Genomic DNA, 21,028 nt, shown 5'->3' with positions numbered 1-21,028 from the left:
TCGTGGCTACTGCTATCAAAAGGCAAGTTAGGGCGATTCCACTTCATCTCAATCTCCCTTAGCTCTCAAGTTCCGAACTTGGATCCTAAGTCTTTTCTCTGTGGTGGGAGAGATTGGAACTTAAAATAAATGCAATAACCAGTGGCATGGCATTGTGGAAAAGTCAAAACTGGAAACAGTGAAAGACAAGTGGTTGCCCATGGCTCTGGAAGAGGAACAGGTGGAATGAAGGGATTTCTAGGACAGTGAAAGCAGTCTGTTGAGTGGTGGATTCAGGTCATTAGGCATTTCTCATAACCAGTCGAAGGTGTAACAAATAACGAGCCCTGGTGTAGACTATGGGCTCTGGGTTACAACCATGAGTCAGTGCACATTCCACACTGTATAGGATGATGGAGAGGTTTTTTGTGTGTGTATGTGTGAAGCCTCCATTTTGCTCATTTTATCTTAAACCTGAAACTGCTCTAAATACATAGTCTATTAAAAAAATAATTGGTGTGCTAACATAGTTTTTTAAATGCTTTTTACTTAGGCAGGATATTCAATAAATATTCACTCATACCCTGCATGGTGGAAGCTCCCTCCAGATCCCTTCTTATACTTCAAATATAGGGTGATGAAAATGCCTAGTATAAATGGAATACCATATAGGGAAAAGTGAAGTCCTCTGTGTTTTCAGTCCCCTTTGGGAGCAAAACTGCAAAGCTTATAGTAAAAGAATCATTTTAAGTATCCACTCAAATCCCAGCTTAAGAGAGACTAGCATTAAGATGTTCAGAAGTCACTTAACCATATAAATGTCTTGTGTTAACTGATGACAGGAGCGTTCTGGTATAGGGCAGGGTGTACACGCCCATGGTCATGGCAAACAATCCACTCTAGGATGGTGACATTTTGGGAATGGACTGGTAATAAGACCAGCAACACCATCTGTAGTAAGTCATATGGCCATCAGGTTACCCTGCTCTAAAACTGAAGTCAGGGCCATGAAAAACACAAACAATAAATAACCCCCTGAATATGGAAGCTTGCTTTGACACTTAGAAAGTGTCATGTGTATTTTCAGGTCCACACAAGAACTGGTAATAACTAAAGTAAGAGATAACCATATTTGATCTGCCCTTCAGTTTTATGGCATGTTATCTATTGAACTTCAGCTATTTGAGAAGCAGTACAACGTCCAGATGATTCTGGGGTCAGCCTCCTATTCTCCCAGTAGTGCCATCAGTTATAACACTGTGTTTGCTCCACCCACGGGTATCACTGGAATATACTCTGGGGGCTCACAATGGTTTAATTTAATAGCTTGTCTATTGACAGCTCTGCAAAAATGAAATGTCTGGATGTCTGGTTTTGCTCTAGTGGAGAGCAGGTGCAGTGTTGGACACAACTGACAGGGAAAATTCTGGATGATCCCAATATTGGGTCAAAAAAAAACCTACTGAGCTGGGTGTGGTGGCACAGGCCTGTAATTCAGTCTATGGAAAGCAAGACAGGAGAACCGAGAGTTCAAGGACAGCCTGGCCTACAGCACTGTCTCAAAAAAAAAAAAAAAAAAAAAAAGAAAAAAGCCAATTAATGTTAGGGTTAACATCTCCACCAGAGGCTATGGAGACCCCAATTAACCTAAATTAATAAAGAAAAATGTTGCACCCAAGGATTAATGTCAGAAATCACATGAATCCAATAAGGTAAACTAGTTTACATATTAGAAGCCAGCATATTTATGGCATTCTTAGTTGCTGGATCCGAAGAACTCAACCCAGCAGCCCCAGACTCATCTTGTAACCAATCATCTCATCTTCTGTGACCACCGACCTAGGTTCGCAATAGTTTTCTCTCCAACTTACCTCAAATACAGGCCAGTTCCAAGGATTCACTATGCTTAGGAAGGGCTGAACCCATTTATGCCCAACTGATAGGAAGTGAAGAAATGGAACATGTTTTGGGACCCTTGGATACTCCAGTATAGCAGGCCTGGCCCTTGGCCCTTTGGCAGGCAAAGCTTCTCTTCCCTGGGAAATAGTCATGGTTAACTGGCACTAGATGAGCAAGGGTTTGCCTGAAGTGGGCTGTCTACTTCCCAAGAGGAGAAATAACAAGTGTGGGATTCTGTGTTGTTCATGACCTCACTTTGGGTCAAGATGTTTCTATACTTGCTACTTAATACTGTTGCTGCTGGAAAAGCAAGGGGCATCTCAGAGCACATGTAAGAAGGAACCTGGTAACTGGCCATCATCCCTGCTGATCACTCTGGTGCTTCTGAGTGAAACAGAAGGCAGCCTGTAGAACTGGGGTGGCAGTTCTTACATCTGATATTTGAGGAAAGAAACTTAAGGTGAGAACTGAAATACCAGCACAGTTATTTGTTTCAAACCAAACTCTGGGAATGTGTTTTTGGAGTTTTAAATCTTTCACTCACTGGCTTATAAAACCAACCAATTAGGACAGGGACATGGCTCAAGTGGCAGAGTATCTGCCTAGCAAGCATGAGGCCCTGAGTTCAAACTCTAGTACTGCAAGACAAACAGAAAGACAATGAACCAATTAATAAATTAAAGTGCTGGCAGGAAAAGACTAGGAGGATCCCTCTCCCCCTACTTCTCTAGTCAAGAAACACTTGACCTGTGAAGGCAAATCTTGGGATAGGAATTAATGACAAGTAAGGTAAATAAAACTAGGAGAGCAACAGGAGGGATGTCTAGTTTCAGATGATGGATGTGACTTCTCTGCCAGAAGCTCAACTAAGGACAGTGCCACAATACCCAGAGCAGGGGCCCAATATTCTGTTGTTCTGGGCCATAACTATGGGAATTTCTTTGTAGATGCAGACAGGAAAGCTAGAAATCGAATCTGTGTCCTTTATTCCACCTGCTAGGCATACCCAGAAGCCATCCGCTGACTGTCTAAACAGGCTGATGGAGGTTCCGTGGGCCCGAGGCTGTAAGTACCTGGGCTCTGTTCTCCAGGTGGATGGGTGGTTGGGCAGTGGACAGGCACTGAGCTGTGAGGCAGAGTCCCAACACTGAAGGAGAATGAGTTGAGAAAGTGGGACTCTGACGGAGGGGGCAGCGAGGGGCCTCAGAGGGTCTGTTCTGAGTGTGCTGAGGTGACAGGTATACTCCCTTGGCTCCTATGTTCATTGACAGTCACACCCAGGCTGTGGGCAGAGGTGCAGTTGCTGCTGCTATCCATTGTGGCGCTGGACGCTTCTGGAGGTCCTTTCCCTTTTTTGCTGTGGCTAAAGTTGTGACCAAGAATGGGAAGAGGAGGATGCTGAACTCATGGGAAGTCCCATCTTTTTGGAGATGAGCTGTTAGGATTTTAGGAATGAAATGGAGGGAAGTAGAGTAGAGAGGAGGCAAGAGAGCAGTTGAGAGAGGCTACCAGCCCAAAGGAGGCTGGGAACTGTGCAACTGGGCCCAAGGTGTCTAGCAGACCTTTGGGCAGGAGGCCAAAAAACCCCTCACCAAGCCTCCACTGAAGATGGAAGAACTGGAGCAGAGGCAACTAGCCACTTGCCTAGGAGACAGAACTCAGGCACCAATAAAAACAGAGCTGCCACTCTCTGCCCTCTGGCAGTTTCAGATGGCCTGCTCATGACAGAAACCAGTGGCCAGAGAGGCAGGGCCTATTGCTGCGATATTGTGGCGAGTGCCCAGTCCAAGAAAGCTACTGTGATGTCCTGTAGGCAGAGCCAGGTCCGGTGAGCAGCCTCACAGAGCTGTGTCTTCACGCAGTCCCAGGTCACCTCACCTCTGGGAGAAAAGAACATTGTGGAGGTTGGGGCATGCGGGCAGAGCAGCATCAGCTCACGGTCTACAGCTCAGACCTACAACTCTCATGCCAGAGTGGCCAAGGATGAGCAAGGGGCGAGACAGTGTGATAGACTGAAAAGGACAACTTTGTCTTTGGGCATCAGGAGTGGAGCCAATGGGGTGGGGTGGGGCTGCAGAGCCCTGTGACAGTCTCACCTGCAGGCATGATGGCAGCGCTCCTGGGCCTGGGCTAGAGCCGCAAGCAGCAGGTGCCACACTGGCAGCAGAATACTCTGGTGGAAGAACAGGAGTAGCTCTCTCAGATAATGGAGCAGCTGGTGCAGGGCATCAGGGAGCTGGACCTGCAGCTGGACGGTGAGGAATGGCTGGTCAGGGCACCAGGGCAGCACGTCCTGACCCTGAAGATCTTGGGAAAGATCTTGCCTTTCCCAAGAACTCTGCCCTGGGAGGACCAGTCCTCCTCTGACTGTTTCCAGCTTACCCTCTGAGAGAGACCAGTGAAACTGTCACCAAGCCAGGCAAGGTGGGAGGCACAGTGGGCAGAAAGGAAGTTAACTGTGGCATTGGTGTGGGCCCAGGCTACTTGCAAGCCGGGCTCAACTATGGTGAGAAGGTAGGAACCGCAGGCCGGTAGTGTCTCCTCTAGCCAGCTGTGGAAAAGTCAGAGGGTGAGGGGTGGGCTGAGCTTCCTCTGGCCAGCTCAGCTCCCAAAGAATAGCCAGGGAGAGAGAGGCCAAGGGAAAGGAAAACCACAATTACTTCCCACTGTCAATGACCACCACCAGTACCACCCTGAACTCCAAGCCTTCCTTCTGTACCCTGCCTTTGCCCTTCCTGGGAGCATCTTACCTGTAGCCTTGGAGGCTGTAGGAATAGAGTTTGGCACACATTTGTTGGCCAGCAGGCAAGAAACCAGACGATCGCAGTAACCGACCAGCAAGGGTGGCTGAATAAAGGGAGCTTCTGTGAGATGGGAGGCTAGAGGGGCAGGAACTAAGGAGACAAACACTACAGGTCCCTGGGCAGACACAGTGGGGCAGAACTTCTTGTCCTCACAGATTGCAGAGCTAGCTCCAGTATGAATGAAGCAGGCTCAGAGGGCAGTATGTGGACTAAGAGCCTTCTGCTGGGCCAGGTGAGCAGGAGGAACTGGGCACCAGGTAGAAGCCTAGACTTAGGGATCAGAAGTCTTAGGTTTGAGTGTCTGCCCTTCTACTTACTAGCTGTGATCTTAAGATAATTGCTAAATAAATGTTTCTTCTTCAATTTCCTTACGAGTCAAAGGGCGATAACACCTACTTAGATGATGTCATAAATACCATTTCTATACAGCAAAGTACAAGTCCAATCTGATGGTAACACCATTTCTGTAAATGATGGTAATGTTCACATTGAGGGTATGACTGAAGTGGTAGAGTGTCTGACTAGTAAGTGCAAGGCCCTGAGTTTAAACCCCCAGTACTGCCAAAAAAAAAAAAAAATTATCCACACGATGGTAATGTGTAATGTCTTGCTGAAAGTGAGAACTCATTAGGACAAAGGTAGTGTTGGGGGTTCTATACCTAGCTCTGTAGCCCACCACTAAGTTTTCTTTCAGTCACTGCTTACCCTGGAAAGAGCTGTTCGACCGGAAGTCATGGCACAGGAAACCTATAGCAAAGACCAGCAGCAACAGGAGTAGTCGGGTCCAGGGTGGCCGAGGGCCCCGTGCCTGCTGCAACAAGCTCTGGCAGGAGAGGGGGAGGAAACAGTGGTCAGAAGGGACAGGGGCTGGTCCTGGCCTCCTAGGGCAGGCCCAGTCAGGCCTTCTAGGAAGAGGGTCAAGTCTGCATTAGCCCCAAGGCAATGAAGGCTCTAGACAAGTGGTGCAGGGATGTGAACCAGGCCCAACAAAGGGTGTGCTGAGACAGATGAAGAACTGTGCATGGGCTGGAGGGGTTGGATGCCACACCTTGCAGGCAGCATCACAAGTGATGACATGCTGATTGCTACTGCTGCCCTTCTTTAGCAGTTCCTGGTTGGTAAGCTTGAAAGACTGAATGGTTTCTTGCAAAGACTTCCGCACCTAGGATACCAAAAGAGGAGTTGAAAGTGAGAGACTCCCAAGCCTCCATTCTGTTTCATGTTCAATGCCAGGTGCACAAATAAGGGAGGACAGTGGCTGAAGGGCATGAACCCAGAACCCAGATGAGAGGGCCATCCTCCTGGCTCCTCACCTTCTTGGGAATCCGCTTCCAGGACCTGAGTAGGTGTTCCAGCAGCAGGCTATGAGGAAGGAAGCACAGCCCATCCAGTCAGGTGGTCCATATACCCCTCTTACCTTCCACCAGACCCTGGGTCTTTCAGGATGAAAGACACCTCCTCCCCCAACCCCTACTGGCAGAGAAGCAGCTCTCCAAGGGTCACCCCAGCAATATTGCCATTTGACTTGAGAGGCATGAGCCCATGGAACAGCGACCAGTGTTTCCCTTCTGCTTCTAGGACAGGGACAGGTCAGTCTCAGGCTGGGAAGCATGAGCTAGGAGGCTTCTCTGTATAGATGAGAGGCAGGTGACCCTGCCCCCACCTGCCTGGACTGTGGCAGGTGTTTTGGGTACAGCTGCTTCCAGATGCTGGTGCTGAGAGGGTCCACAGTCAGGCACTGGGTCAGGCTGCTCAGGAGCTGCACAGGGAATAGAAGGGAAAGAAGAGAGTGCTGTGGCTTAGGTTGGTGAGGGGCCAATGCTCAGATGTGTTACCACTTGGGTAACAAATCTACTCCAAGGATGCAGAAATAGTGTAGAGTGTGGGTTTCAAGGGATTGAAGTTCTGACAGGCCGTCAAGTGGAGGGAGGGAGGCAGGGCTCCTGAGCTAGAACCTGAACTCAAAGATGGCTTGTTCACAATGTTAGTACATCAGAGACCCACCATCTACTGCACTGCCCTTCTAGGCTTAGGGCTGGGAGGGTGGCGTGCCAGTGAGCAGCGAAGACAATCGCAGGAGTGAGCAGTGGGAATAGCTGGAAAATGTCTCTGAGAAGGCAGGACAATGAGTGAAGGGGATGGCAGGGGGAGATGCATCACAGCTGACCCTGAGCAAGGAAAAGCAGATTCCACCAGTTCCTCACCTCTTTCTTCATCCCAGAGGGACAGTTTGGAGTGGCTCTGGACAGGAAGGAAGGGAAGTAGATGTGCAGGGTGGATTCCGGCTTTGCGCCAAATGCCAGCACCTTCAGCCGGGGGTAGAGCTGACACAGCTGCTCCTGTAGGCTGGGGAGGTGGGGAGAAGGGCTAGGTCTGGGCTGTAAATGGAGCTGTGCCATGTGAGCCTTTTGCCTGCCTGGGAGCTCACATCATGAATGAGGGGAGTCACTAAGGGCCTTGAAATGGCTTTGATTATTTTTACTCAGACACTTCCTAGAAAATTTGTGGAAAGCCACAGACTCTCTCCCTAAGAAAAATGCCTATATGCTAATCACTCAAGGACCCATATAGTTTCAGGTGTTCACTAAATCCTTAAAAGTCCACTCTCTTTTTTTTTTTTTTTTTTTTTTTTTTTGTGGTACTGGAGCTTGAACTCAGGGCCTTCACCTTGAGCCACTCCACCAGCCCTATTTTTGTGAAGAGTTTTTTGAGATATGGTCTTGCAGAACTATTTGCCTGGGCTGGCTACGAACTGCAGTCCTCCTGATCTCTGCCTACTGAGTAGCTAGGATTACAGGTTTGAGCCAACGGCACCTGGCTGAATCCCAGTCTTGAACTTCCAGATTGAAAACCTCAGATATGGGGTGACTGTGGGAGAAGGGCTAGGATTTAGTGCCTGGGCCTGACCTTGCACTGGGATCCCTCCTTGCGTATGTGCTCTGGGGCAATTGTACCTAGATGTCAAGGAGTTGTTGGGCATATAGGCAAAGTCCAGAAGTGGGAAGAAGTCCTTAGGGCCAATCATGCCAAAGCCTTTGGTGAGGTTAGGATGCATCCTTCGGGGAAGAAAGAAACAGACTTGTTGGAGACAACTACCAGGCCAGCTGTTTTGGCCATGACTAAGCCAAGCCAACACACAGGAAAAACAGTGTAAAAGCTACCCGTTCCCTATTCCTTAATGGCTCCCTCCCTTTCTTTCCTCACCATCACATTTGGAGATGGGAGGAGCTGGTCCCGATTTTCCTCGCAGCCATGGAGGGAGATCAGGATCATGGGATCCCATTTTGCCAAAACAGCCTCTTGTGGACACCCTGGGCATTCCCCTTGCTGTCCCCAATTACTCACAGGAGCAGCCGATCCAGGTATGCAATGGCAAAGGGAGACAGAGACTTTATGCCCAGCACAGGCAGCATGATCCCCAGCCACACTGAGAAGACAAACATCAAGGAGGAAGCTGGGATACTCAAAGAGGAGTGTCCCGGTTCCAGAACCAATCCTTCCTTCCCCACTTCCCTGTTACCTTTCAGTCCGTCGGTGAGGTTGGCAAAACCTGCTTGCCCCAGAGCCCACATGATGGTTAGGCACTTCACTGGTTGGTTCTGGTGGGACCTCAGTAGCTCTAGGAACTGGGGAGACAGGTGGGGAGGGCACGATGGGATAGGGCAGAGCACCAGGAGCATCACAGAGCCCACCCAGTAGAAAGAGAGATATCGACTGGGAGAGGAGGGCTAGCTGAGTGACAGTGGAGCAGTATGGCAGTGTGGTGCAGTAACTCTGCCACATTCTGGTTGACCAGCCCTAGGAAAGCTACTGAATCCCTCTGTGGCCCAATCATCCCATCAATAAAATGGAAATAATGGCAGCACATACCTCATGCACATCCAAAGCAGCCACATGATGCTAACAGTATTGTTCCTTGTGTTACAGGATATTTCACCATCCCAGAACTGAGCCCAACACTTAACTTCTGCCCAGCCTCCCCAGTCTTACCCCATATCTTTGGCACCACCCAGGGCTCACCTTGCCCAGGTTCATGGTGGCAATCTTGGGCTTGTCTTGCAGAATGGCCTGGATACAGATGCGGTATCCATGCAGTGATTCCCCTGGAGAGATTCATGTTCTCAGACCTACCCATACTGCTTGACACCCAAAACCTTTAGTCTCCTTTTCTGGGAGCTGTGAGTCCAGAACTCCAACCCAATAACTGCTAACTTCCTTCTCCCTTTCCAAAGAGAATGTCAAGATTAGCACATTTCTGTGCTGGAAAAAGAACCACTCAGCCCTGCTGGAAGCAGAAGGCTCCCAAGATAGTTATTACCCACAGACCCCTCTCACCTGGAGTTTTATCCAGCTCTTGTAGCATGGTGAACAGACAGTGGTCAAAAAAGAGCTCCAGAGACCCTGCTGCCTTTGCCAGGAGCCCTCGGATGATCCCACGAAGCTCCCGGCTCACCAGGCTGTAGGGATAATCTGGGGCCCATGGGCCTCCACATGAGTGCTAAGACCAGACCTTACTCCTAGCAGCTACAGAGCTGTTGCTCTCCCTGGGGAAGGTGAGTGGAGGCAGAAATCCCCATGTCCGCCCTCTCCCAAGGAGGCCCAGCCACATGTAAATCAGGACAATGGGGGACAATGGGCTGTTAGGAACACACAGCCCTTTCAGAATTTCCTTGACCTCATCTGAGCTAAGACGTTGGGAAACTAACCATGTGTATGTTGGCTTAGAGTGGGCTCGCTGCGTGGAGCCTGGAGCTTGTAGTTGAGATAGCTGGCCAGGTCCTTCAGCCACACAGAGGGGTTCCCAGTGAACACACTCTGGCTTTTGTCCAGTTCCTTCTGCAGAGCTGCCACATCCAACTGCCAAGGACACAAACCTCCACAGTGAGTTGTGAGTGAGGGGGAGGGAAGTGGAGAAGGGGTGGGAAAGTGGCTGAAGGAGGTGGTGGTAGGAAGAACCAAGGGTTTTTGTTTTGGTGGCACTGGGGTTTGATCTCAGGGTCTCGTGGTCTTCTTACTGCTTGAGCCACTCCACTTGCCCTTTTTTTGTGATGGTTTTTTTTTTTGAGATGGGGTCTCAAGAATGATTTGTCCCAGGCTGGCTTTGAGCTGCGATCCTCCTGATCTCTGCCTCCGGCATAGCTAGGATTACAGGCAGGAACCACCAGTGTCTGGCAGGGTTTTTGCTCCTTAAGTGTAAATATGTGGAATACTACAGTTTGGCAGCATCCAGATACTGACAAAGTACGGAACAGGGCAGCTGAGAAAGCTGATCTTAAGGTCCTATGCTTGTAGGCCCTTCATATGTTCAAGAGGAAAAACAGAGGGCATGATGGAAAGTAAAAGATCACTGTTGCCATGGAAAAGGGAATCATATCCAGCTTTCCTATCCTCTCCCTGGTGCTCCTGGGTCTTCGGAGCTTTCCTCTCACCTATCTGTGTTTCTGTATAAACTTCCCATTTCCTGTCTATTCTAAGTGCAAACATTCTGCTTCCTTGGGGTTTCCATCTTTTCCTGAACCCCTCTCAGCTGAGTGTCCCATATCCAACAGGTCCCTCAGCTTCCTGTCTCCTCACCCCCATCTTCTCTGCACCTCAAGGCCCAGATCTTTGCATGCCTCAAATCTAGTCACACTTACAGCTTTCAGTGCCTCCTCCAGGCTGCGGAAGGGGCCCTGCTTCTGGTTTTGGTTGGGGAGAGTTGCCACCTTCTTTGGCTGCTTCTTCTTAGCTGGTTTCTTGGGCTCCACAGCAGGGGGTGGAACTTGTTCCTTATTCTGCCTCTTCATGATTTTCTCAAAGCCCCGCTCATAGAGGGTGCTTGTGGTCTGGATTGGAGCTGCAGGTGAAGACAGGCAGAGAAAGGGAGGGGGAACCCTTAAGTTCCCAGGGCCTCACAAGGACAGCAGTCTCTTCCCCTCCACCCAGCACTTAATTCATCTCTCCTTCAGGGAGGAGTCACCTCAAGGCCCTTTCTTGCTTGGGAGCTGCTTAGGGGCGGGGGCAAAGGAACTTCATAGCTGCTTTCAGTCATCACAGGCCAGTCCCAGGCTCTTGCAGAAATCACCATCTCTTTATCAGACAAATCAGAGCATGTGAGAACCAGTAGAGGCCAGGATAAAGAAGACTGGCTTCTTTGGTGCCTGACTGGGAGGGTAAGTTTTTTTCATTTTGGTTCCACCCCAATTTCTCTTGGTTCTGAGGTGACAACTGTATAATCAACAAATGGCAAGCTTTCCACTCCTCGGGAGACTGGGGGAGCAGGTACCCTTGAGAATAAACTCCTGGTAGTGCTGAGTGTGAGATGGCTCACTTCTCCCACTGCTGGGTCTCTGTCCACCCCTCCCCGACATGCTGGCTACTTAACAGGTGGCACCGTGTAGGATCCAGGACGTCTCCGCCCCACGCTCGGACAGACATCTGCCCGAAAGGCCAGCAAGGGCCGGGACAGCTGGGAGGACTATACGACTTGGAGACCCAGTCCCCTCCAACAGGTGATCCTAGTCCAGGGGTCCACTTCGCTGGGACTCAGTTTACCCATCTGTGCAGAGAGGGCGAACTCGCGCTCGGACAGCTCCCAGGGGTTCTGTCGCGCCCCTGCTGGCAGGCCGCGGTGGGCGGCGGCGGGTACTCACGGGTCAGGTCGTATTTCCACACGCCGTTCGCCTCCCCGAGCGCCCGACGGTCTCCGCCGCTGCCTCGACCGCCACTGCTGGCTCCAGGACGCCGACCCTTCTTCACTACCTCCCAGCGCCCGCTACTCGCCGCCCTGGCCGCCATAGCTCCAACCCTTCACCCCGCCACCTCCCGGCTTTCCGGTCGGCGCGCGCGCCGCGCACTGCCACGTCTCCCTGCTGCCGCCGCGGGGCAGCCTGGGATCCGTAGTCTCCGCCCCGCCGCGTGCCACACCCGCCAGACCCCGCCTTCTCATTGAGTGCCTTGGAAAATGGAGCTGTTTCCCTGGTTTTTTTCTTTCCAATGGCGCTAGAAGGATGGAATGGAAATAGTTTTCACCTGGGGAGAGTTGGAAGCTTTACATGCTTATTTCCTTGTAGGAATGTGCTAATATTTTTGTTGCTAATGCTGAAATTTTAGGTTTAGTGGGCAATAAAAATCTATTGCGAAAGAACAAAGAAGAGGATGCTGGGACTTGAGGGTTGGAAGGGACCATGGTTGGACGGGCCCAGAAAACTGTCCCTCTGATGGGACAACTAGCCCGGGTTTCCCCTTCCAGGCTATGGGAAAGAATATGCTCTGGCTCCACCCCGAGTTCCAGATGGGACAGGGAAGTGATGGAGATCCCCAGACCGGTGAAACCACACAGATACCCACTCTTCCTGGAGGATCTGCCACCTGTACCATTAGCAGCATGTGAGTCCGCAGTACCTTAAAACATACCAGTTCCCCAGCGGAAAAGGAGGGAAGGTGAAACTAAAGTGATTTTTCACAACTAAGGAAATGTGCCATTTTGTATACTTGAGGATGGGATTCCTACCTATCATACTGAGGTACTATAGTAAGATCTAGAATAGAGTACAGATTCTTACAGGAGACACATGAGGGACTGATGAAGCCCTTAGGGAGATCAGGGAAGGCTTTCTGAAGGACAGGGCAGTTGTTACGGGTCCTAAGGAATGGGAGAATTTACATTGGTTGGGGATCTGGGTGAATGGAAAGAATACTTTGTGTGGATGTATTAACTTAAGCAAAGGCCTCAACAGGTGGGACACTGGAAGTGAGTGGATCAGTGTGACCAGTTTTTAGTGGGATTTTGGAAGTGATGAGGTAGGAAAGGGATCTAAGCCCATATGTCAAGGGCTTCACCTGCCAAATCTGGACTTTATCTTCCAGGTCCTAGGAAGGCAGTGGGAAGCTAGTGGAAAGATGGCATGATCCACTGTTTTATAAAGGAACAAGGGTTGGGTTGGAAGGATTGGTTGGAGAGGGGGAAAGCAACTGGAAGGTGACCAGCTCTTGTGCCTCCTCCTGCCCATCCTCCATCTGCTTTAGGCCTGATCATGACCGACTTGGCCCCAGGGAGCTCTAAGATGGAATGCTTTTGTCAAGGAACATATTTGAGCTGATCATTAATCAATAAATTTCTCGGATCATTGGTTTAACTCTACTCAAGAGACCAACAACATTACTCTCTCTTTGATCCCTGCTGTCACTTGTTTGGTCACAGAAAAGGCTCTGTTTTGGGAGGAAAAAAAAACACAACTGGCTTTCCATAGAGGCAAAGGAGAGGCTGCTCCCCAAAGGAGACACACAGAAGGGTGAGGGAGGGACTTTCTTTTCTCTCTCTTATTGGAATAATCTGTCAGGTTATCTGTTGTAACTAATCATGTAGGGGATAGAAGTGATTCATTTACTTATTCAGCAACATTTCCTAAGCACCTTCTCTGTGTCAGGTCCTGTGCTAGAAGGAGCTGAGGGATATGCCTCATTGCTTATGAGGAACTTGAAACCTGTATGGGAGACAAATGTATAAACAGGAAATTACATTCACCATCTTAAGTGTTCCAGAGGAAAAACACACTTAATATTGAGATAGGCTAGATTAGGGACATTGAGGCATCTGAATCAAGAGCCAGGAGCTAAGAATAAACACTGTACCCATAGGCAACTTGAAGTTTCTCACTCCCTATTAGGCTATGGTATCTTACTGTGCTAATGCACTAATGATTAGCTCATGGCTCTAGATAAGCACATGCTGAGTAAATATCTCAAGAAAAACATCTGGGGGCTGGGGACTTTGCTCAAGTGGTAAAGCCCCTGCCTAGCAAGTACAAGACCCCGAGTTCAAAGCCTAGTAGTACAGCCAAAAAACAAACAAAAAAATAAGAAAAACATCTGGTAGAACTCCTCCTTGTACTAAAAGGAGACCCCATTAAAGGAAAATAAATACCTCTTAATGATAGTTTTCCCTGCTTTAAATAAACATCTTTTAAAAGAAAGACCCTGGCAGATTCTCAAACATATAATCATGTATGTCAATTAACAATACTTGGTTTCTGGGAATCCTGAACTTCAGTTTTAAAACACAAGATGCAATTAGAGGAGGGTTGTCACAGCAAATGATTAACATTACAGACTATGGAAATGAAAGAGCCGGCACAGAGATAAGGACGTACAGACTCCTAGACTGACTTGAGCCTTATAAATATGCCTTACACAAAGGACTTGGTGCACTTCTCATGTGCCTACACATCCAGCTTATTGGAATATGCTTTGTTTCCCTGATTTTCTGCTTTGCTAAATACAACTTCCATAAACTTCTTACCTAATTAACTTTGTTCTTAAGTTCTTTTCTATGATAATGTCAGAAAGTTGGTCAGCATCAGGGCCACAAACATGACATTCTAGATCACAAGTTTGGCATTCTAGGTTGAAGTCCATGCTCTTTGGGAACCTCCCTGTGTTTGAACCAGTCTTGGTTCCAGTGGTATTTGATAGGTGCTTGTCTGAGATTGCATATCCATGTGTGAAGTTTATTTTCCTTTTACTCTTTGGTCCTTTTGTGTACCGAAATCAGTTCTCCTCAAATCTCACTTTTCACTCTCTCTCTCTGCATTTTCCACTTGTATCCTGAAGCCGTGTGCCTGATTTCCTCAAACCTCTCTCAAGGAAATCATTAGTGCAAGGTTAAAAGCACTGTGGGCTGCCATAACCTAACAGGGAGTGAGAGACTTCAAGTTGCCTATGAGTGCAGTGTTTATTCTTCGCTCCTGGCTCTTGGTTGTGTGCTTCAATGTCCTTAATCTAGCCTGAGTTTGAGGTACTAGGAAGACATAGAAGAGAAGTGGCTCTATATCTTTGAATCCTGGGTATTCAAAGGGCAGTCTTAGACATTACGTATGGAGGTGGGCTTGGGTAGGTACCCATGTGCAGTTTGAGGACCCAAAAGATGTTGGGCCAATGTCAGGTGGGTGTCCAGTGTAGGGCAAGGAGGAGGATGAGGTCACTTGAATACTGGTTGCCCATTGAATGAGTTTCTTGCTTATGTAACAAGTCACCACAAATCTAGTGGCTTAAAATAACATAGATTTATTATCTTGAGTGAGCAGTCTGATTCAAGTCTCATGGACTAGAGTCAAAGTTTCTGTAGGGCTGTGCTCCTTTTTGTAGGCTCCTTGACTTTCCCACCTTCTTGGGGCTTCTTGCCTTCCCTGGGTCATGAATTCCCTTCTATTTTCAAAGCCAGCAACAGCTGGTTTAGTGATTCTTACATCATATCACTCTGATCTCTTCTATCTTCCTCTTCTACTCTTATGGATGCTTGTGGTTAAACTGTACCCCCAGTCCCCAGATAATCAAGGATCTTCTTCCTATTTTAAGGTCCATGTAGTCATATCTTAAATTCCATCTGCAACCTTAATTCTCCTTTGCCATGTAACCTGACATATTCACAGGACATGACATGAACATCTTTCAGGACAGGCATTGTTCTATCACACTCACTTTACAATCAAGATGAACATGAATATTGGACAATGCAGAAAGACTTCCTTATCCTTTTATAGACTCTACATGGGATAATGGAGGGGAAGTGTTTCAATATTAGACAAGGGAATTAAAAATCATCAAGGTAAATGAAAGTCGATAAGGACATTGGAGACAAAAAAAACCCCAATAAGATCAGAAGTGTCTTATGTATGTGATGGTGGGCGTGAAAAGGAAGTGAAGAAAATCGGGATTAGATAGGCATGAATTTCTTATTTAAGATTTGTTTCTGGAGTCATTGAAGAAATGCCAGTGGTCTCAAAGGAGGGCCATGGGGCAGAACCACAGAAAAGACATAGTCTCATCTGCATTTTGATCACATTAAGGATGGCAAGGAAACATTTGTCAGGGTCAGCCTACGCTAGAGGAACTTTGGAGGTCCTGCCTCTGTGGTCTCTGGGGATGATCACTGAATCAGCAGTCTAGAGGTCTGAATTCTGTCCAGGTTTCAACCACCTCAAGGGAGTCACATCACCTGTTGTTTTCAGACCTTTCATCAGTAAATGAGGAATTGATTTAGGTGACCCTGAGGTACACACATTCACTTTAGCACTTCTGATGCCCACTGGGATCTTGGCTATTATGGCTCTTTGCCAGGCATATTTTCAAGCACTTAGAAGGTGCTTTTGCTGAAAAACACTCCTCACTTGGGCCTCCAAGTGTCCAAAGTAACTAAAAGCAGGATAAAAGCTTGGCATCCCTGCCTCCACATTGTATCTGTGCCCTTTGCTCTGAGCCATTCTCTCTGGCAGTCACTTTGCAGCTACCTTGGAATCCAGGAAGAACAGGACTGAAGGATAAACATCCTGTGATGGAAGACAAAGCTACCTCCTGCCAGGCAACAATGACTTTTTTATTGTAACAAGGCCCTACCTGACCAATCCTGAGATAATGAGCAACTGTACCATCTTTGATCACACACCTGTGACTGGGACTATTTAATAATTATGCATACCTCTTGTTCCCTGCCCCCAATTCTTCCCTCTAGTTAAGCCTAAAGTTCTTGTCTATACCCCAAAGACAGCCTGAAGTGCTTACTTTGCCTCTTCCCAGTGTGTCTATGCTGTGTTAATAAATCTTTCTCTGCCCTTATTTGGCATATTGTGGTGAGTGGCCAGACCTGACATGTGGAACTCCTGGAGTTTGGGCCTATGGCCTAGAACTCTGGTTCCAAGCACACTTTGGGAATGTGGGGCTGTATCGATGTGGTGGAAGCATTCTTGACTCCCTCTTCTTATTAGGGTTTTTTCTATAGAAGAACAACTTTGGGACTAGGGGTGAAGTTCAGTGGTAGAGCACTTGTCTTGTATTCACAGGGCCTTGGGTTTGGTATTGGTATTCATAGGAACCACTTGGAGTTTGCTGTCCTTCTGGGCCTCTGTGCTCAGGGTTCCTAGTTCTCTGTACCCTCCCAGTTCTGTCACATGGGCCCTTGTCCCCAGCTACATTGCTACTGTGTGTGAGGTGTGTGAGTTTTGACAATGGGTGGGGACCATCATACAGTTTAACTGGCCCAAAGGAAAACTGGAACAAAGTACCTCTTGGCCAGGTGTCTCCCACCCCCATCCCACAGCTACTTTCCAGGCTCCCCATCACCACAGCCATAGCTCCAGACTTTGTTCCTCCTCAAGAAGTGGGGTTCTGGGCTAGCGGAGTTGCTCAAGTGGTAGAGTGCCTGCCTAGCAAGCATGAGGCCCTGAGTTCAAACCCCAGCAATCTCTCCCACACACACCAAAAAAGAAGTGAGGTCCTGTGCTTTCCCTCAGAGCCCTGTTGCCAGTGTTGAGAATTGGGCCTAGATAAGGGCCCAGTGCGAGTGGTAGCTTCTGATGACAATGAGGCTGTGCTGCATAGTCATCACCTCAGGAGAACGGAAAGGACAGGAGATGACAAGCCCTGATCCCCAGCTATGGCTCAGTTGAGGGAGACAGGGAATGGACTTTTACCACACGAATTTATTTAAATAAAAATGAACACATATGCAGGCTGGTGCCCAAGGGGCAGGGGTGGGAGGCGGGCAGATGAGGGCAGATGGACAGTGGGCGCCAGGCAGAGTCTGTGTGGTATGAACCAGGCTGCAGGAGGGAGTGGATGGGGCCTTGGGACAGTGCTGGGCTTCGGTGCTGGGGCAGGGATCTCAGGCGGATGAGCCCAGTGCCAGTGGGTAGTTTCTGTCCCTTACATGCTCCCCTCCCTCTCCCTGACCCCTGGGCCCACACCACTCTCTCCTTAGCTCCCTCTCCCTCTCCTGGTATCAGCCTTCCCCTCAACTACTAGGAAGTTAAAAGACAAAATAAATAAGAATTGGCAAGTCCTGCCTTGGCCTTGGCTCTGGGGAAGGGAAGCCAAGCCAGGCACGCTGCCCCAGCCCTGCTGTCAGCCCGGAAAAGAACAGGTAAAGTGCAAGGATGATCCAGTAAGTAAAAATATACCAATGATTTTGTCAAATATACAGCAGGTGGCTGGCTGTCAGGTGGCACCAGCACCCTGGGAAGTGTTGGCCGACACAGTATAGAGACAACGGAAATAAATAGGGGTGGGGAGTGGGCAAGGGTCCCGCCCCCTGGACCAGTGCCACTTGGGGGGCCCAGATGGGGCCTCTGCTTGCCCACTACCCAAACACCTCCCAAGCCCCATTTGCCCGGCTCCCCCATGCTGGGGCACTGACACAAAGCACCCGGCAGGCCGACTGGCTGTAAGGAAAGGATTATAATGTGGGGATGGGCGCGAGAGGGTAGGCATGGGAAGCTGCGCAGTCAGCCAGGGCTGGCGCCACCCTCAGTACTCGTCCTGGTCTTCCTGTTGGTGTTCTTCAATCTCATCATCCTCAGGGGGTGCAAATCCCTCCTGGAGGGGGAAGGAGAGGGCAGTGGTGAGCCAGACAGGCCAGGCTGAGGGTATGCAGTTCCACAAGTGGTGTAGGAGCAGGGGCCCAAGCTTAATGTTCTAGCCACCCTTTCCCTACTAATGGCTGTGAGGCTGTATAGCTAGAGTGGGCAGAGAAATTAGGAAAAATACTGAAAAATAGAACAACAATAAGTTGGGTCTAGGACCTGATACAGAACCAGGAACTGAAGTTGAAAAGTCACTACGGCAGCAAGGAATTGAATGAACTACTCAAGAATGAACAGACCTGCCTTCTTTCCATCTCCCACCCTTCTCTTGGATGTTAAATGTAATCCACTGCCCCTAGAGAAGTAATTGAGTCCAACAATAGAAAAGTGCCTCCTGATTTTTGTAAATCTGTGACCAGGAAGAAAATCTAAAAAAGGACCATGAAGAACAGACACCCATGTTACTAGACTCTTGGGTTGTGAGGTCAACTCTGCCCTTTGTCTCTGTGCTTGGGTGATGGTATCAAACGGGATAATTGGAAAGTTGCTGGGTGACCATACATCCAGGTGACCAATTTTGAACTGGAAACCCTCAGTGCAGTTAGGGGTCATAAACACCCTTGAATTGAAGACTGCCCACTGAGCCTTGGCTCTTACCTTCTGACTGCTAGTGACTTCACCTATCTGCCCACATCAGTAAATGTTTTCCACAGTCCCTTCTAGTACTATATGCTTCTGGTCTTAGCTCAGGGCCAGAGTAGGAAGCGCCCCTTGATCCTGGGACAGTGGAAGATGAAGGGAGGACTAACCTCGGTAGCATATAGAATGCCAATGATGCCCGAGATAACGGGGCTGTTTTCACTTTCATGTTCCTGGCAGATGAGCTCAATGTCACGCAGTTTGCTGAAGTAGAAGTCACGTTCCTTTTCCAGTCCATCCACTGTCAGCTTCAAGTCCAGGAGCTGCTCAGGCAGAAGGTAATGTTGATGTCAGATACCCCTGCCTCACTCCCCTGCCTGTCCTTCTCTTGTACCTGCTGACACCCCAAGGGCCCAGCCTTTGTGGCAGGGCAGTCTCAGTCACCCTAATCTACCCCACTCACCTGCTGGTTGAGTTCAAGAATCTGGGCATCAGTCTCGTGGCCACCATTTCGGGCTGATGGGGGATTCTTCCGGAGGATGCAGGGTGGGGCCACGTTGCTCAGTCGGCCAGAAGTCTGCATGTTCTTGGGGCCTGTGGGGGACGTCCTCTGTGGAACTGCCCAGAGGAGAAGAGTCAGATGAGGCCATGTGGCACACAAGTCAGCCTGGTGTGAGGACTGTGGGGGGCAGGCCCATGCACAGGCAGACACTCCCCCTTGGGAAGGACGTCTACATCTAGGCCTCAAGCCTCGGCCACACATGACACTACAGCAGCTGGGCAGCTCTTTGGCAAGCCTGGGAGCACAGGGACCATCAGGAATTAAAGGAAGGGTGAGGAGTTGGGGTGGAGGAGAGCTGGCCTGGGAGAGGGATGTGAGACACTGGGATGGCGAATTTAGGAAAGTGGGTTTTGGGAGGGTTCAGGGCCCTCTTATTCTGACAGCTAGAGCTGGAGGGAAAGCAGCTGGCCCAGGGTCTCCCTTAACTAGAGTGCCAGCCCCAAACCACCCTCCTTGTGACAGACACCTGGCCCTGCCCCTCCCATGTCCCTATCTCAAGATGGGCTCTGTCGCCCTCTGCTGGCTGCATCGGTTATCTACGCAGCGTGGACCACCTTAGGGACACAGCTCTTCCCCAGCTCAGCCTGCATGCTTTCTAGTGACTGCACTGCCCTAAACAGAGCGGTTGCTTCTAACGCAAAGCAAGCAGGTCATTGAGAACAGGCCCAGGCGGGACGACAGTGCAAACCGAGGAGGTGGCTCTGCTATGACGGGTCAGATGCGGGCTGGGGCTGCAACTTTCCCCTCCCTTCCCCAACCTTCCTGTCCCCCAAAGCCCTATTGCTTCTCTCCCTGCCCCTCTTGCACTCTGACAAAGTCTCATTTCTATAGACTCATCTCTTGAGGTCTTCAGGACTAAGGGCTCTTGGAGTGGGGGAAGATAGGATCAAGCTGAGCAAACTCCTGCCCCTGGGCATCCAGTGGGCAGGGTGAGAAGGGCTGTGCTGCTGGCACCAAGGCCTTTGGCCAGATGGACCTGGATGGAGGAACCATGCCACTTTGCTGTCCCATGATCTTGAGGTAAACAAGTTAGATCATGTTATGAAATGAAGTGCCCCAGGCCTCCTACAGCCAGCTGCTACCAAGGCTGGTATAGGTGGCTTTCCTCTTAGCCCAAGTTTTGGAGTCCTCTTGCCCCCCTCTTTGGACTCCCCTGTCTAAGTGGGCAGCAGGCGACGTCATCTGAACTCCGTGATAACAGTCTCCTCCAGGCTGGCAGGGCCGGGCCGTTTGACCAAGGGGGCACTCCCGGCTGTAGAGCCCTGCTGGCCCGGCCCCCCAAACTCCCTCCCCCAGCTAGGGCACATTACCTGCTGTGCCAATGAGTTTCTTGGATTTGTTGAAGATCTGATCACCTGGGTTAGGAGGTGGTGCTACGTCCTGGCCCTGCCGCGCCAGCAGAGGGTTGTAATCCTTTCCATCATAGTTTGCGTCAAAGAATTTCTTAAACCACTGAATAAACTCAAAATTATCTTGGAACTTTCCTTTCACTAATTTCTCTACGGGAATGATCTGAAATAGACCACATAAGCAGAGCACTTTAACCACCTGCTGTGTGAGGCTGCCTTCCTCTGTGAGAGGGCCCCTGCTCTCAGGAAAGTCAGCCCCTGGGCCGTCCACCTTCTCCACCTACCCCCCTCCCATGATACCAGAACAGACAGGTAGGCCAGCAGACCTGGCCAGGGACCCAGGCCTACAGGCACAGGAAGAACTGTGTGAGGAGGCAGCCCACAGCCCTGGGGTGAAAGCAGGAGAGTAAGCAAAGAGACTTTCTTGGTCCCTAAGGAGAGATATAAATAAGCAGTACACAG

The 21,028-nt window shown here is 49.5% G+C and overlaps 2 protein-coding genes and 1 long non-coding RNA gene across 6 annotated transcripts in view; 1 reads left to right on the top strand and 2 right to left on the bottom strand.

Moving 5' to 3' along the window:
* Positions 1-2,847: 2,847 nt before the first annotated feature.
* Tmem214 (transmembrane protein 214) lies at positions 2,848-11,509 on the bottom strand. Of its 2 annotated transcripts, XM_020178740.2 has the most exons (17): positions 11,315-11,508; positions 10,319-10,518; positions 9,389-9,539; positions 9,018-9,152; positions 8,703-8,785; positions 8,203-8,308; positions 8,028-8,109; positions 7,637-7,738; positions 6,887-7,028; positions 6,350-6,441; positions 5,996-6,044; positions 5,731-5,844; positions 5,388-5,505; positions 4,629-4,725; positions 4,261-4,429; positions 3,975-4,126; positions 2,848-3,758 (listed from the first exon to the last, which is right to left on the bottom strand). In XM_020178740.2, the coding sequence occupies exons 1-17, from the start codon at positions 11,457-11,459 to the stop codon at positions 3,632-3,634; spliced, it is 2,064 nt and encodes a 687-aa protein (XP_020034329.1). In that variant the 5' UTR covers positions 11,460-11,508; the 3' UTR covers positions 2,848-3,631. The 2 variants fall into 2 exon arrangements, with proteins under 2 accessions (XP_020034329.1, XP_073905449.1); XM_074049348.1 differs by lacking the exon at positions 7,637-7,738 and having other exon boundaries at positions 11,315-11,509.
* Positions 10,611-12,411, top strand: LOC141414775 (uncharacterized). The gene is made up of 3 exons (XR_012439631.1): positions 10,611-10,834; positions 11,049-11,173; positions 11,914-12,411. It is a non-coding gene; the product is annotated as an uncharacterized lncRNA (long non-coding RNA).
* Positions 12,412-17,117: 4,706 nt separating this feature from the next.
* The window catches only part of Mapre3 (microtubule associated protein RP/EB family member 3), a 53,865-nt gene continuing 49,954 nt past the window's right edge, over positions 17,118-21,028 (bottom strand). For 2 of the 3 annotated variants that reach the window (XM_074049346.1, XM_074049345.1), the window contains 4 exons: positions 20,528-20,729; positions 19,119-19,273; positions 18,826-18,978; positions 17,118-18,029 (listed from right to left, as the gene is read on the bottom strand). In XM_074049346.1, coding sequence (XP_073905447.1) covers positions 17,961-18,029; positions 18,826-18,978; positions 19,119-19,273; positions 20,528-20,729 — 579 coding nt within the window. In that variant the 3' untranslated portion in view covers positions 17,118-17,960. The remainder of the gene's footprint in view (positions 18,030-18,825; positions 18,979-19,118; positions 19,274-20,527; positions 20,730-21,028) is intronic. The other variant, XM_074049347.1, reaches the window with a different exon arrangement.

The sequence above is a fragment of the Castor canadensis genome, chromosome 12 (assembly GCF_047511655.1).
Source record: "Castor canadensis chromosome 12, mCasCan1.hap1v2, whole genome shotgun sequence".
In the NCBI taxonomy this organism is placed as follows: Eukaryota; Metazoa; Chordata; class Mammalia; order Rodentia; family Castoridae; genus Castor; species Castor canadensis.
This window is presented reverse-complemented; position numbering and strand designations above follow the sequence as displayed.

Coding starts and splice junctions, on each gene's coding strand:
- Tmem214 (XM_020178740.2), bottom strand. CDS start 11,459: ATGGCGGCCAGGGCGGCGAGTAGCGGGCGCTGGGAGGTAGTGAAGAAG. Junction 9,540..10,318: donor TGGAGGAGGCACTGAAAGCT/GTAAGTGTGACT, acceptor TGTCCTTGGCAG/TTGGATGTGGCAGCTCTGCA. Junction 6,442..6,886: donor CCTCTGGGATGAAGAAAGAG/GTGAGGAACTGG, acceptor TTCCCTGTGCAG/CTCCTGAGCAGCCTGACCCA.